The sequence below is a fragment of the Boleophthalmus pectinirostris genome, unplaced genomic scaffold (assembly GCF_026225935.1).
Source record: "Boleophthalmus pectinirostris isolate CB_2022bp ecotype Guang Dong unplaced genomic scaffold, ASM2622593v1 HiC_scaffold_3, whole genome shotgun sequence".
NCBI classification, from domain to species: Eukaryota; Metazoa; Chordata; class Actinopteri; order Gobiiformes; family Gobiidae; genus Boleophthalmus; species Boleophthalmus pectinirostris.
In genome coordinates this window covers 14293736-14308922 of record NW_026571299.1, presented here as the reverse complement: position 1 = coordinate 14308922, position 15187 = coordinate 14293736, and the positions used below count along the sequence as shown (strand labels likewise).

The following is a 15187-nucleotide window of genomic DNA, read 5'->3' as shown; positions in this document are numbered from 1 at the left end:
CCTGTCTCTAAATACAGACTATCTTTATGGAAATCCAGTTTCAAGGTCCTTTTATTGGCATTAGACCAAAGAGCGGTTCATAAGAGAGACTGAGGCTGCGGTTTACAGTTTTGATTATGTAAAAAAACAAATTGAATATATTTGTTTTTATAATTTTCACTAAAATAGAAGTAGATCTGTGGGCGTGTTTTGGTTTATCCAGCATTGACTTCTGCCCAAATGACAGTGCTGCTTTGTGATTGGGGCACACTGAAAAAAAAAAACAAACAAACAAACAAACAAACAAACAAACAAACAAAAACAATATTTAAATAAGTAAGTAAAAATGACTTAAATGAAGAACATCTGACTTCATTTGAATCGAGTCAAATTGATCTACCAATGGACTAAGTGTGTTTTTCTTAATTCAAGTGACATTTGATTTAGTTTCTTATTTTATGTGCAAAAAGTTGTTGTTTTTCTTATTTTAAGTGTAGCAAGATGTATTTTCATATTTTAAGTACAAAAAGTCTTATTCCACTGGCAGATAATTTTACTTGTGAAATTTACTGAAATCATGATAAAACTTTCTTAATTCCAGTCATCTTAACTTGACGAGATATTGTTTTTTGCAGTGTGATTGGTCTAACAGGTATCCACACTTCAAACTCCACCCTTAATTAGGAAAGCCCTGTGTGATGTCATGTAGTACTTGAAATTACATTGCCCACTGAAGGCATCACACACTTTACATTTTAATTGTTACTGAATATCTACAAACATACATAGTTTGCCCTAAAATGATCCATAAGGACTAGAAACAATAAAAAAAACATAACTTTCACAGTTTAGTAGCAAAACAAGTTTATTCAGTGTTTAGTTTTTGTTCATTTTCCTTTAAAGTTGTGCATTACTTTCACCTTTTGGAGAGCGCAGAGCAGTGGAAAGTACGGCTCCATCATCTGCTCCAGTGAACCAGCTGTCCCACAGGCCGAACAAAAACCAAGTCCAACCACAAGTCTGATACAAAGCCTAACTCTGGAACTGTAATTATCTTTCAGTATTTACAAATGAGGGAAAATGATGAGTTTATAGGCTGATGTGGCAGGAAAGCTGATATTCTAATATTCTATGGTAAAATCAACTCCAAAAACATCAAAATACAGATGTTTTTATTAGGGCCTGACCGACATATTGATTGGCCGACATATCCCAATATGTGGCGCCACGTCAGTATTTATCTGCAGAGTAATTTGTCTGTGTGTAACGCCGTACTGCACCTGAACGCAACCCCAGAGTCAAGTCACTCACATGTGCTTGTTTACACCAGAGCGATCTCAGGCAGCGCTGAGGCTTAAATGCTCTTGTGTCTGATCTAAGATATTAACTATAAATAAAAGTTAACTTCTGCGCAGTTTGGGCCAACAACAAAACTACTGCTTGTTTTTATCAAAGTGCAAGTGTGGAGCAATGAGAGAACTGTCGCCATATAGAGAATACACAGAGCTGCTGCAACATACTGGATTATATTCTTTTTATGGACGATCATTTTGAGCCAGGATTAAAAGGACACTTATTTGTGAAGACTTGTGATCTGAGAGTTGGTGAGCATTGCAAATGCGTCTGTTTTATAGTTACTTTTTGTTCTTTCTCATTAGCTGCTGTAAGCTACTAACCAGGCTGGCGTCACCTAGTGCCTCCATTCAATTTCATTTCTTTCCAGTGACAATGTCAGGAATAGGAATACAATAGACAGTTCGCAAAAAACCCCAGAAGTGTGACTTTGAGCACCAGTCAATCAGCGAAGAGCCATACATTCTGCAAGATCGAGGATTTAAAGCCGGAACAAAGAGAATGTTTGGTGAATTTTATCAAGGGAAAAGTCGTTATTGTCCTTCTTCCTATGGGATTTGGGAAAAGCTTAATATACCAGTTATCCCCGTTAGCGGCGCATTACATACGTCACGACCAAATAGCAACAATTGGTTAAATTAAAAAAAGTATCCGCCTACCATCGAGCGAACAAATTCTAATGCTGCGAGGTCAGACGGTTTCTACGAAGTGAAATTGGCTGATAAATCAGGCTAGTGAGCTGCCACACATAAAGTTTTCTTACACTGACTTACTGTAAAGTGGCTATAGTGGCCATACACCATAGACTGTATGCTTTGTTACCGGATATGCACTGATATATAAATGAGCTATTAACTATTAGGCCTATCTACTGTCTTCAAATTTGAGTGTAAAGAAGCAAAATAACAGTAAATTTTGCCTAATTAAACACAATTTAAAAGTCAATATAGTAAAATCTAAGTTTGAGAACGAGCTGAAGATGCAGTTTACAGTGAATTTTTACATCATTAAATATATCGCCTGTTATATTGGCTATCAGCACCTCCAAAGCCTCTTTTATCAGTATCACATTGGATTTAAAAAAAAAATCCATATCTGTCATGCCCTAGTTTTTATGTCTACAACAATTATTTCTTTTACATATATATATTTTTGTGTCTAAAAATTGTGATAAATTGTGTTATTTCCAATATTTTCCAGGATGAAAAGCTAGAAATAAATCAATACATGAATGAATAAAATATGTTCTTCTAATTTATCTGTTTGGAGATGTGTTTCTATAGTGCCTCACCATAAAATATCAGCATGACCCATCTCACAGTTTCATGTAATCAATTAGAAGAAGGTGAATGGACCTGTTTCAGATATCAGATTTGAGACTCTTGTATCTAAACTCCTCCTCGGCTGAGTGCTTTTTAATTACTGATCCTGTTGAGGGGGACAATGCAGAAGTCTGAAGAAGCAAAAAGTTATAACTGAGATTGGACTTGGTTTGATAAGGACTCAAAGAAAACTTGTGGCTACGTGCAATGCGCTGCTAACTTCATGATGTGTTTTCTATTAAAGCTGCACTATGTAACTTTTCTAGTGAGACCTCAGTTGTCTGCTTGTCTCAGTTGAGATGTTATTGCTTGGCCTGAATGTTCCACAGTGTGGCATTAAACTTGGCCGTTTTTGAATTGCCAGCATGTTATTGTTGTAGAATACATTCACAAATTTACTTAGCAGACTCGCCTCTCCACAGATATGACCCGTAACCTGGTCTTGTGCCATTATCTTCTTATTTCTACAAAGATAAATGCCATACTGCGGACAATTCCAGGCAAAGTAAAAGCATCTCCATGGAAACCATCCGAATAAGTACGCACTTTTAAATATAAATGTCTATGCTGAAAATGAAACGATATGGACTAGCTCTGCAAAATCAGACATTTTGTACTGTAGGGAGTATTATATGATACATAAGGATGAGTTGTTGTACAGTTGTAGGGAGTATTATATGCTACATAAGGGTGAGTTGAAGGGAGTATTATATGCTACATAAGGGTGAGTTGTTGTACAGTTGTAGGGAGTATTATCTATTAGATAAGGGGGAGTTGTTGTACAGTTGTAGGGAGTATTATCTGTTACATAAAGGTGAATTGTTGTACATTTGTAGGGTGTATTATCTGTTACATAAAGGTGAATTGTTGTACATTTGTAGGGTGTATTATCTGTTACATAAAGATGAGTTGTTGTACAGTTGTAGGGAGTATTATCTATTAGATAAGGGGGAGTTGTTGTACAGTTGTAGGAAGTATTATCTGTTACATAAAAGTGAATTGTTGTACATTTGTAGGGTGTATTATCTGTTACATAAAGATGAGTTGTTGTACAGTTGTAGGGAGTATTATCCGTTGTTGTACTAATACTATGTTCCACAGTATATCCCTCTCATGAATACATTTAATGCCATTTGATGAAAATTACCTGCAAAGCAATAACCATCTCCATAGCGACTTACATACTGTAAAGTTACATACTGCACCTTTAAAACCCCCACGCATATTTTCCCCACTCATATTTAGACACATTTCTCTTCCATTTCCTACCATGTTACATTTTATTGCAGTCGTGTAGCTCGAAGCACGAGAGCAAACCCACATCCGCGCACACTGATCATCCATGCACACGGCCCCATCACCACACATGAATAAATGAGAAACGTCTCGTGTAGAAAAGCCTTACCGTGCTCATTATGTATGCGCTGGCTTCTGTTTCCTGATTTTACCAAGTCACGTTACAGTAAGAGTCCAGCTGGTGCGACGTGTGGTTAGAGATGTAATGCGGAGGAAATGAGAGTGGCGGTATGTGTGTCAGTTGTGCCTTTGAGCAAAGCGAAGGAAGTGGGAAGTGGTACAAATGTAGATTTAATGAAAAATCGAGTTAGTTAGGGCTCATATTACACTATTTTCAGATCTATGTTATAATGTTTCGTCATCGCAAACAGACCTGGAGTTGTGTTTTGTTTCATTCTTACATGTTTAACACACAAATTGTTCTTCTCTCAAACAGAAAACACCCTGTTCCACCTTGTGATGTCGTGGTAATACAGACAGTGCTCCAATGTGTTTTTAAACTTCATACACCTTCACTTGAATAATTTGGATGATTTCAGCTGTGGAATTGCCAATCTCTACTAAACAAAAGGTAAAAGATAGCTGTTAACTTGGAAACTACCACTGCATGACATCACAAGGTGGTACAAAACATTTTGAGCTTTGGAGATGCAGACAGACTAATAATAAAGGATTACTCAAACATCAGTGAATGAACAAATCACAGCTCCAGGCATGTTTTTGAGGAGGTAACAAGATCTGAACTTGGCTTAAAGTTCACAAGAGTCAGTTTTGTGTAATCTAGGACCTTTAAGGATCATCAAAGCAAGACTCCAGCGAAGTATAAAAAAATATATATACCGTATTTTTCGGACTATAAGGCGCAATATCAGCAATGTTGAATTCTCTCATCTATTTTCATACATAAATCGCACTGGATTATAAGGTGCATTGAGTGAAACAAACGGACGAAACTTGAGACTGATCCTTAGCCCAGACATCCATGATCCATTGGCAGATCGTGGCATAATTTGCCCTATGTTGCCTCCCCTGTCTTGGTGAATCTATATTATGAATGTGAATGTGGGTGGAAGTTTTTTTTTTTTTTTCCTACGAGGAGAACTCAAATATACATTGAGTAATAATGTGTTTAATGCAGCTTTGTGCACATTTGTTTACATTTTACAGAAACAAAACTTAAAACCACTTGGCTAATTTGCATAAACTATAAGTGCTGAAAAAACAGCTGGCTCCTTGTGCTGTGTGGTCAGCTTCTGTTGGACTAAGGCCTGTAAATTGGGCTACTCCTGACTACTAATGCTCCGACAATCCATCAAGCAGCGTGATTTTGTAGCTTATCAAGTCATACTAAAACATTTTGACTGATTTTTCAGCACCTTATACCACATGAAATCGGTTGGAGGACAGTGAGCACAACCTGAATTAATACATAAGACACACTGGATTGTAAGGCACACTGTCAATTTTTGAAGAAAATTAAAGGATTTTAAGTGCACCTTATAGTCCAAAACACACAACACACACACATATATTTATATATATATCTATATATATCTTATCTATATATTATACATATATATATATATATATATATATATATATATACTATATATATATATATATATATATATATGTATAAAACCCAGAGCCCTGAACTTATTGACCCTAAAGCAATAATCTCTGAATGTCATAGGTCGTGTTGTGGAATGAAATGAGTTGACATTTTAGGTCAAACACATTGGCACAGTCTGGAGTCACTGTGACCTGAGATGCCCTGAGACGTACTTTTCATTTTGACTAACTTTTTGCTAATTGTATCCAGCACCTGCCAAATTTGCTCCCGTCTGCTCACTGGAGAAGAGGCAGAGTTTAAGTTTAAGTTTTGGCTCATTAAGTTTGACTTGTAAGTGAGTTTGGCAGTAAAAACATTTTCAATAAAGTGAAGGTAATGATATGTACATTGTTTATTCTGGTGATAGCAGTGTCACTTTGGTTTTAAGTCAGATGCCCTTCCTGAACTTACACATCTGTCTCATTCTATTGTAGTAATAATCATGTTACTACCACCATCACGAGTCATAAGTCATTGTAAGATAAGATGAAGGCCGAAAGTTCGAAACGCGTTGGCGTGATTTTAACTTTATCTGCCATGTGATATTAAAGCCTTTTCATAATTTTGTACTTTTTGAGTGCCTCAGTTTTTTCAACTTTGCTGAATACTAAGTGTGACAGTTTGAATAGCTGAAATTTGTTAGCTTTATCTGGCTCTAAAGGTTAGTGGTTCAATTCCTGCTACTCAAAATGTGTTAATGTGTGTTTGGGCAGGACACTTTGACCACTTTGACCATCTTATCTGCAAAGTATATATAAATGAGAACTACCAAACTAGACTGATTACAGTTAAGACTAAGTATTTTTGCATATTTTCTGTAAGAATCTTGAGAGATAATTATACACAACTGCAGAACTGAATAATAATCTTCATAGATTCTATTTAATACTGTTCACAGTAGCTCAGTTAGAAGAGTGTTTGTCCACTGATCCGAAGGTTGGCAGTTTAAATCCCGCTCTCAATACAAACATCTTTGGGAGAGCAGTCAGATCCAGCTCCCACAGATGAATACTGCCGTTGTGTCGACGGGCAAGACACATACCCCACCTCATGCCAGTGTCTTTGTGTGCACGAATGGGTAAATTGTTCCTTGATGTAAAGGTGAAAGTGGAAAAGCGCTATATAAAAATGTGATTATTAATATAAACTATAGTTAATACGTAGTAACTTTCTAAAAGCCTCTTCTGTGCCAAGTCTTTTTGTAATATATTTCAAGTTTATTTATGCATTTATTTTTGTTTTATTACCATTTTTCAATAGTTTTTTTTTTTTTTTTTTTTTTTAGTTTTAGTAGGCCTTTAACTTTTTTTAAGCACTGCTGTGGTAACTTTTGTAATGGTACCAACCCTATTACATATGGCTTTGAAAGATAAAATATTGTATTAACTTCGATTTCAACGACAGAGAACCCACACAACTGTTACATTCTCAAGTAAAACGGTCACGCGATGCTTTGGCATTTAGAAAAAAAATGTTGTTCAAGATTACAGAATTGATAATTAAGCAAATTAAACTATAAGAAAGGGATTATGCAGAATTTTTTATGACAGCCTCGTTTTCATATAGTCCATTTTGTGACTTGCGCAGTTCTCAGCTCATCTTAATTTAGACTTGGTTCCATATCCAGAAATTTTAGTCCTGGGGGTTTTAGTAACTTGGCAAAGTTCCGTGCTTGTACCATAAAAGCAAAAGTCCTTAACAGCATCACAGTTTAGTCAAATTATTTCAGACGGCATCAGTCAAATGCAGTTATTCACAGTTAACTCTGAGACCAGGACTAATCCATTCTGTGAAATAACAGGTTTACAAAGGCACAGACTGCACTTGAACACATGGCTGAGTTTATTATGTAATCTAGTAATTATATAGAAAGACCAGACTGGATCCTAATGACAAGGGAGTGGACAATAGTTGGATTAGGGAATAGTTTGATCTTGACTTTTGATATTGTTTGTAAAGGTGTGTTTATAAGAGCTCAGATTTTAAAGTTGTAGTTTATGATTGTCATGTACATGTGAAGATTCTTGGGTAAAAAAAAGAAAAGAAAATGAAAATAGAACAGAATTTAGGTTAAGAAGTTGTGATTTGAGTAAGTCAATATATTGTCATATAAATCAATATGTAAATTGTGGTAAAAGTAGTAATAGTTTTTGTATAGTAGCAAAAATAGTGGTGGTAGTTCCAGTAGCAGAAGTAATAATAGTAAAGTAAGTAGTAGTAGTAGTAGAAACTGTAATAGCGGAAATCGCGGTAGTTCCAGTATATAAATTATGAGGTAACAGAAGTCGTCATTATATTTTTAAACCTTGTATTGAATGATTCATAAAGACAACAACACAATATATTTACTGTATATGTGACTCTTACATCATTCTTTCTATAGAAAATTATGCAAATGTGTAAGAACGATCACTTTGATTAATTTGCCATAGATTTTCCCTGTAATCTACTGCTGCTTAATCCACATCCTGCTGCAGATTACATCAAACATATGGGCAAAAGTAATATTCAGATTGACTTAAAATGTATTAATTCAGTCACAGTTGTAATTATCGACTTTATGAAAAATGCACACATCATACACCGCCATGTGGCCCAGTGGTGGAAATGCAGTACATACAGAAAACAGCTACCTGATTGTCTTCTTTCTGCACAGTCAGTGTCATAGATACACTCCCTATACTCTGGCTGTATGGCGGCTCTTGAGCCACAGCTGTCCTGGGGCAGTCTGACAGAAGAAACGTGGCCAGTTATATAATTAATAGGGTCTCTGCTAGCCTGTTGTCACTGAAATGTTATTGCTATGAATAAAATGTTCCACTGTATGCCATAAAACATATATATAATATCTCTATGGACAGTGTTCTGAAGTAGGGTGTGAAATTTTAATTTCTATAGAGTCAAGCAGGTGATACCAAAAATGTTCGGACTATAAGGCACACTAGATTATAAGGCGCAATATCAATAATGTTGAATTCTCTTGTCCATTTTCATACATAAGGTGCACAGGATTATAAAGCACATTAAGCGAAACAAAACACTTACCAGATCGTGGTGTAATTCGCCTGGTGTTGCCTCCCTGTCTTGGTGAATGTGTATTAGGAATGTGAGTATGGGTAGATAATTTAAGTTTAGTTTTTTTCTTTTTCCATGTGAGGACTCAAATATACATTGAGTAATAATGTGTTTAATGCAACTTTGTGCACATTTGTTTACGTTTTACAGAAATGAAACTTAAAGCCACATGGGTAATTTGCATGAACTATAAGCGCTGAAAAAACAGCTCGCTCCACGTGTGCTGATTCAGTTCAGATTCTGTCGGACTAACTCTGTAAGGCTCATGACTACAGTAGCCGTAATGCTCTGACAATCCATCAAGCGGTGCAGCATCGTAGCTTACCAAAGTCGAACTAAAACATTTTGATGGATTTTAGAGGGCTGTGTACCACATAAAATCGGTTCAAGGTCAGTAAGCACAACCAGAATTAATACATAAGGCACACCGGATTATAAGGCGCACTGTAAATTTTTGAGAAAATTAAAGGATTTTAAGTGTGCCTTATAGTCAGAAAAATACAGCACATATTTTCTGGTTGACTAAAAACTATGTATTATGGATTTAGTTAACTGACTTAGCACAACATTATTGTCAACTGAAACTAGATACTAACTAAAAATAATGATTTGACTTAACTTTGACTTAAACTGAAACCAAAAAAAAAAAAAAAAGTGTTGACAAAGACTAAAACAAAAAAAGTCAAAAAGTCTCACTGCTCTTGACACATGTAATCCGTTATTAATGTTTACATCAACATCAATGACATTAATGATATTGTATAAATTTGAGTAGTCAGATCGTTTTAACTTAAGGTGATACTTGTAGAAGGAGCGGACGTGGGCTTTCCTTTGAGTTTGATGAGCGCAGATTGACTGAGGAAAAATCCAGTGGAATCAGGTCCTGTAGGCTGCAGCTGTGATTTGTACAGACGGAGAGGATCTTATTAAAAGAGGCAGTGGAGCGTAGACAGGGGAGTCGTGTAAGCCCTGTGATGTTTCCACTATTTTTGGAGCAGGTTTGGCCCAAAATGACCTCTGGAGGAAAAGTTCATTGAAAACTCGTATACTTTGTTTTGCTTCTGGCCATAATTTCGTGTATTATTTTGAGTGCTTGTTAAAGGTGCCCTTTTTAACTTTCCTTGTGTGGGGTTTGTAACAAGTTTACTCCCTGGCGGTGTTATTGCCTTGAATGTTCTACAGGACGATATTAAACTTCTCAATCTTGTATTTATTAATTTACAGGTATTTTAATTGCCTTGAAAAACACACATTCTTACTGTGAGTGGAGCACTGTGCTGGAGTAATAAAAATGTTACGTTTTATAATAGTAGAGGATGCAGTAGTATGGCATTTAAAGTGTGAGTATTTGCAGTGATGGCAGTAAAATAGACTGGTGAGAGTATATTATTAACCCAAAGGTCAGAGAATCGATTCAGTCAGAACCAAGGGGAAAAAGCCAAGTTTTGTTGTTGTATCCTTAGGCAAGACACTTTACGCACATTACGTAGGATGAACGTGGTTTGTGAGAGACTGGTGATGGTTGGAGAGGCCAATTGGCAGCCATACTTGCCTCAGGACAGCTGTGGCCAAAATAGTGACTTGCCGTCGGAAAGTATGGAATGAATAATGAGTTCTTGGGGTGGGAGAAGACAAATTTCCACAAGACGAGACATGAGATTGGGTCCACAAGAATGAGACAAGAGGAGATTTTGACAATCCATCCATTTTCTTCTGCTTCTCCGGGGCCGGGTCGTGGGGGCAGCAGCCTAAGCAGGGGCTCCCAGACTTCCTTCCTATTTTGACAATATTTAGTGTAAATCAATTGTGCAGTTCAGTTTGGACGTCACCATTTTTTATTTGCTTTATTTAATATTTTCCTGCCATTTTAGTCTTGCTTTTTGGATCAGACTGCGGGGCTTAATGCTCTATTCAGATTTTTTTTTTTTTTTTTTTTTGTGAAATTACATTTTTTGGCAAGGTCGTTCACATTTCCAAATAAATACAACTTGTATGTGATCTCCAGTGTGAACTTTAAATGCCCCAAAAGTTTACATTGGAGCCAGGACCGTCTGTAGCCACGCTCGACTATTTAAAAAAACACCCGGTTCCAATAAGACCCCTCCAATTTGGCCTGAATCCAGCGATCCCCCAAATATTACTTAACTTACTAACCTCGCTTTCCTTCCATTGACTCGACTCTGAGCCTGATGTAGGTGGGATGAATGCGACCTGGCCGTTCAGACTGAAGTCACATGTCAAAAGATTGGATACGTATCGGTTTTAGGAGCACATATCCGAGTGGCCTGGGTTGCATTTGAAAAAAATCGTCTCTGTGTCGTTCAACCTGTCATTAAAAGATCAAATACAGGTTGCATAGGGGAGGAAAAATCTGATTTGGGTTACTTCAGGCTGCCTAAATATCTCTAGAAATGTAACTCTCTGGTTTGAGATCTTGTCCCGTTCTTAATTACCACAGCAGTTTGTGAAGCTGTGTAAGGAATTAGCAGAATATTACTACTTCCCAGTAGTGTCCTAATGATAATTTATACTACACTATAATGCCTTGTACATTTGATTGGTATTATAAATCACAATAATAACCAATGCAATGTTACTCTAAACTTACCAAAAGCCTTGCAAACCATAAAAGTCTAAGTAAAGTGTTTGTGTGTGTTTCTTTGCAGTGGTGTGTAACTTTCGTGGCTCGGTGAATCAGGGCCTGGCTCTGGAGGTGGGAGAGACCGTTCAGATCCTGGAGAAGTGTGAAGGTAAGATTTATACTCTAGGGGTGTAACGATATCCAAATCTCACGATACGATACGATATCATCACGGTATGAACTTCACGGTATGATATTTAGTGCGATATCGATGGGGAGGCTCACGATTAGGGATGTAACAATATCCAAAATTCTCCGTACGATATTTTCACGATATACATCTCATGGTACGATATTTATTGCGAAAACTGTGAATATGCTACTTTTTTTTCTTAAAATGCCTTGACAAGACTTAATCTAAAGAACTAAGACTTAAAAGTGCTTAGAACAGTTATTTCTTCTTGTAGTCTGCACTGAAATAGAGCAAAGGATCATGGTCTATGTAGTTCTCTCTGTCTTTTTTTAGCTACTGCTGCACCATAACTCTTAATTTAAGCAAAGAGACTTGTAATTCGATATATTGTGATGGTCCACGATATTACTGTGAGAAATTTCAGTTATTGCTACATCCCTCTTATGTTGTTATTTCATATTAAAGGCGTACTACGTAACTTTCCTGTTGGAGGGTTTCTCATCTGCTTGTCTCCATAGAAATGCTATTGCTTTGCCCAGAATGCTCCACAGTATGACATTAAATTTATGTGTCTCCATGGTGACAAGGTGACACAACCAGTAGTTACAGGTCAGATTTGTAAACAAATAGAAAAGTTACATAGTCCACCTTTAATATTTTGATATATTATGTAAATGAACTGATCTGAACTTTGTAGAACTTTACTTGCCCAGTTTTTTTTCTTTATAAATTACTCTCTTTTTTAACTTTTTGGTAGAATTCCTCAAGCATGCAACTCAAAAGATTTTATGTATTTAATAAAAATAAATTAAATTTCCACAGCAGTAGTCAAAAGGGTGGATGGGTCAAATACAGTTTAACATTTTTGATATTTTCTAATCATCTTAAACTTAAAAAGGTGTCATCATGTTGTTTTAATGTTACACTTTTCGAATTATAAAGTTTTATCTGATTTTTTCGTTGAAATTGTGGAAATAATCTTGTTTTCACCCATTTTCTCTTTTCACTTTTGCAACACGAGTGGTCAAAACTTTAGACCTAACATGTCAGAACTCCCCGGCACACAGACACCACCCTGTGATTCAAATGGGACAAAATGATCCAGTATGGTCAGGCATCCCATAATAATGACCAAGCAAATACACATTAAAATAAAAACTAGGCCTACTGGAGCAAACTGAAAACTTATGTCAATAGAGGCTGAAATCCTAGAGTTGGTGAAATCTTATAGTTGGTGATTATCTGCCGTTATAGAAGCCGCACTGATCCAGAGAGAGAAAGAAAAAAACGTAAAAAAGAGAGTAGGAGGTTGACGGAGAAGAGAGAGAGAGAATGAGGACGCGTTGTGTTTGTGGAGAATGGAGGAGAGTGAGCCATTAGCTGCAGCTGGCCAGGCTTGGTTCATCCATCTAAAGTAGCGTCTCCACTAAAAGAAGGGCGGATACAAGCATCTGGGGACAAGATGGAGACTTAAGAGGGGGCTCATTATGCGAAATCCACTTTTATCAAGCAGTTAAATTAAAATTTCCCTCATTGTCAGCTTCAGTTTAAGTGTTTCATGTTTGAGTAATCCTGGATTTGAGACATGAAGGAAAAACACAGTTGCACCTAAACCCACAAAAGGACTTTCTGAGGTTCTTCTGACTCAACCTGGAAAAGAAAGTAACCACAGTGACCTTGTACCTGATATTTGCAGATTCACAAACCAAAGGTGAAGCACAGAGTGAAGCAAAAGAAACACGGAGACACCTACAGACAAACTTCAGCTGATTTTAGCAAAAACACAGACACATTTGGTTTATGAAAAGCATGCAGAAGGTAAAGTGCTTTGTGCATTTGAGGACAGGGAAGATGTCTGTGCTTTTCTCCCTATTATTTGATCACTTTGAGCAAGAGTTTAATAAATGTGTATAACTCAAATGACAGTGCTACACATCTCAATCTGGTGTTTGCCATGCTGGTCAGGATCACAACCCTAACCCTCTTATTTACAGCTGCAGTCAGTGTTACCATGCATAAAAAAAGTTCCAAAATCACTACGTAACACCACTGAATCTTTTAAGAAAAAAGAAAAAGTTAATCCAGACATGTAAGAAGATTTTATCCAAGTTGTTATGAAAGGACCTCAGTGTAAACCTACATGTAGTAGAAAGCCAGGGTTATTTATTTTAAAATGAAGATTAAAAAAACATTTGAATCCCTGACTTTGATTTGTTCTGTAGTTTTTAGTTTTTTGGTATAAACCCTGGATGTCACCCCTGAGTCTGAGGTCAGGACCTGGGACAGAGAACAGAATATGATCCGGATTACCTGGGTCAGATAAGGCCAAATGTGATGGCATCTGTCACACACAAACCCAGTGCACTGTGATTATGGAGACACACAGAGGTCATGCAAATTATAATCTGACTTGTTGTTGGCAGAGATACAAACCACTGAGACATTCCTCCTGTACTTTTATAAACCAAAATAAGACAAGGTTAATGGTTAATGTGAAAGTGTCGATTTGTTCACTTGAACTTCTTTGTCACGGAAATAAGTTCGATGATCAGATGATGTCCTCTCACGTGGCTCTTGTGAGCCTTAAACCATGTTATAATGTTGTTATATCTCTAGATAACAGTTACCTTTCACCTCTTGTTCAGCAGAGATTGGCAATTCCTGAGTTTATCCAGATTATTCTAGTGAAAGTGCAAGGAGTTTAAAAAGTTTACCACTTCCTTTATTGCCACATGACATCACAAAGTGGAACAGGGTGTTTTCTGTTTAAGAGAAGAACACAATATTCGCACAAAGTTCATGTATTCAATGTGTGAAAGAAACAAAACACAACTCCAGGTATGTTTGTGATGAGGGAACATAACATACTGTAGATCAGAAAATAGCATAATATGGGCCCTTTAAAATACAAAATTCTACATACTCTTGTTATGGCCACAGGCCTCCAGCTCCTCCTGTGTGTGAGTGTGCACGCCTCCATATCCAGACCCCCTGCTGTGATTGGTGAATTCAAGTTAACCCTCTCCAGGCAGGCGTTGCAGATTTGCAACAGCTAAAGGCCAATTACCTACTTACTCCAAATCTATATTTTATGAGCCTTTTATAGTCAGGAGCCTTTTTTCCCATCCATGCTGATAAACGTGGATGATGTAGACTGTGCAAGAAACGGCCTGCCAGATGTGCAAAGTACTTATGTTGTTTACAAAGGAAAAAAATTGTTTCTTGGAGTACCACACAAAAAAGTTATGCTGTTCTGCCACTGTAAAGCTGTTACACTGTGCTTTTTGTTTTCATTGTTTTTCAAAAGTGGTAAACACATAGTTAGCATTCATATCATTTTCAGTCTTCAGTGTTAATTTACCACACCGGACCAATGCTGCAAATCTGCAACATCCCAGAATGCATAGGATGTGAAGGTCTCTCTCTCAAAAAAAAAAAAAATCAGGATTGTATATTACTACCCCATATGATAATTTTCCCCAAATATCAGATTTTTCCTGATACTAAAAATTAATTTGAGCCTGAGAGGGTTAAGATGGCATGTGGATCCCCTCCTGCTGATTGGTGGAACCCGTAACACCTGGCCAATCTGGGGCCTACACCTGGAGCACCAGCCCCCTATAAAAGGACCCGCCCCCTGCCACTCAGGGCAGCTGTTCTGTTTGTGGACTTGCCTGCCACCTTTGTTGTGTCTCTTGGTGTATTTAGTTTGAGACACTAGAGTCACTTGAGACTTAGAGACTGGTTTTGTTTTTGTCTTGTCATTTTGTATACTT

General features: G+C 37.0%; 1 protein-coding gene across 1 annotated transcript in view; it reads left to right on the top strand.

The window, feature by feature from the left end:
• Positions 1–10128: 10128 nt before the first annotated feature.
• Positions 10129–15187, top strand: part of LOC110155845 (dedicator of cytokinesis protein 3-like) — a 166330-nt gene continuing 161271 nt past the window's right edge. The window contains 2 exon segments of the mRNA XM_055160298.1: positions 10129–10231; positions 11304–11387. Of these exon segments, the coding sequence (XP_055016273.1) occupies positions 10129–10231; positions 11304–11387 (187 nt within the window).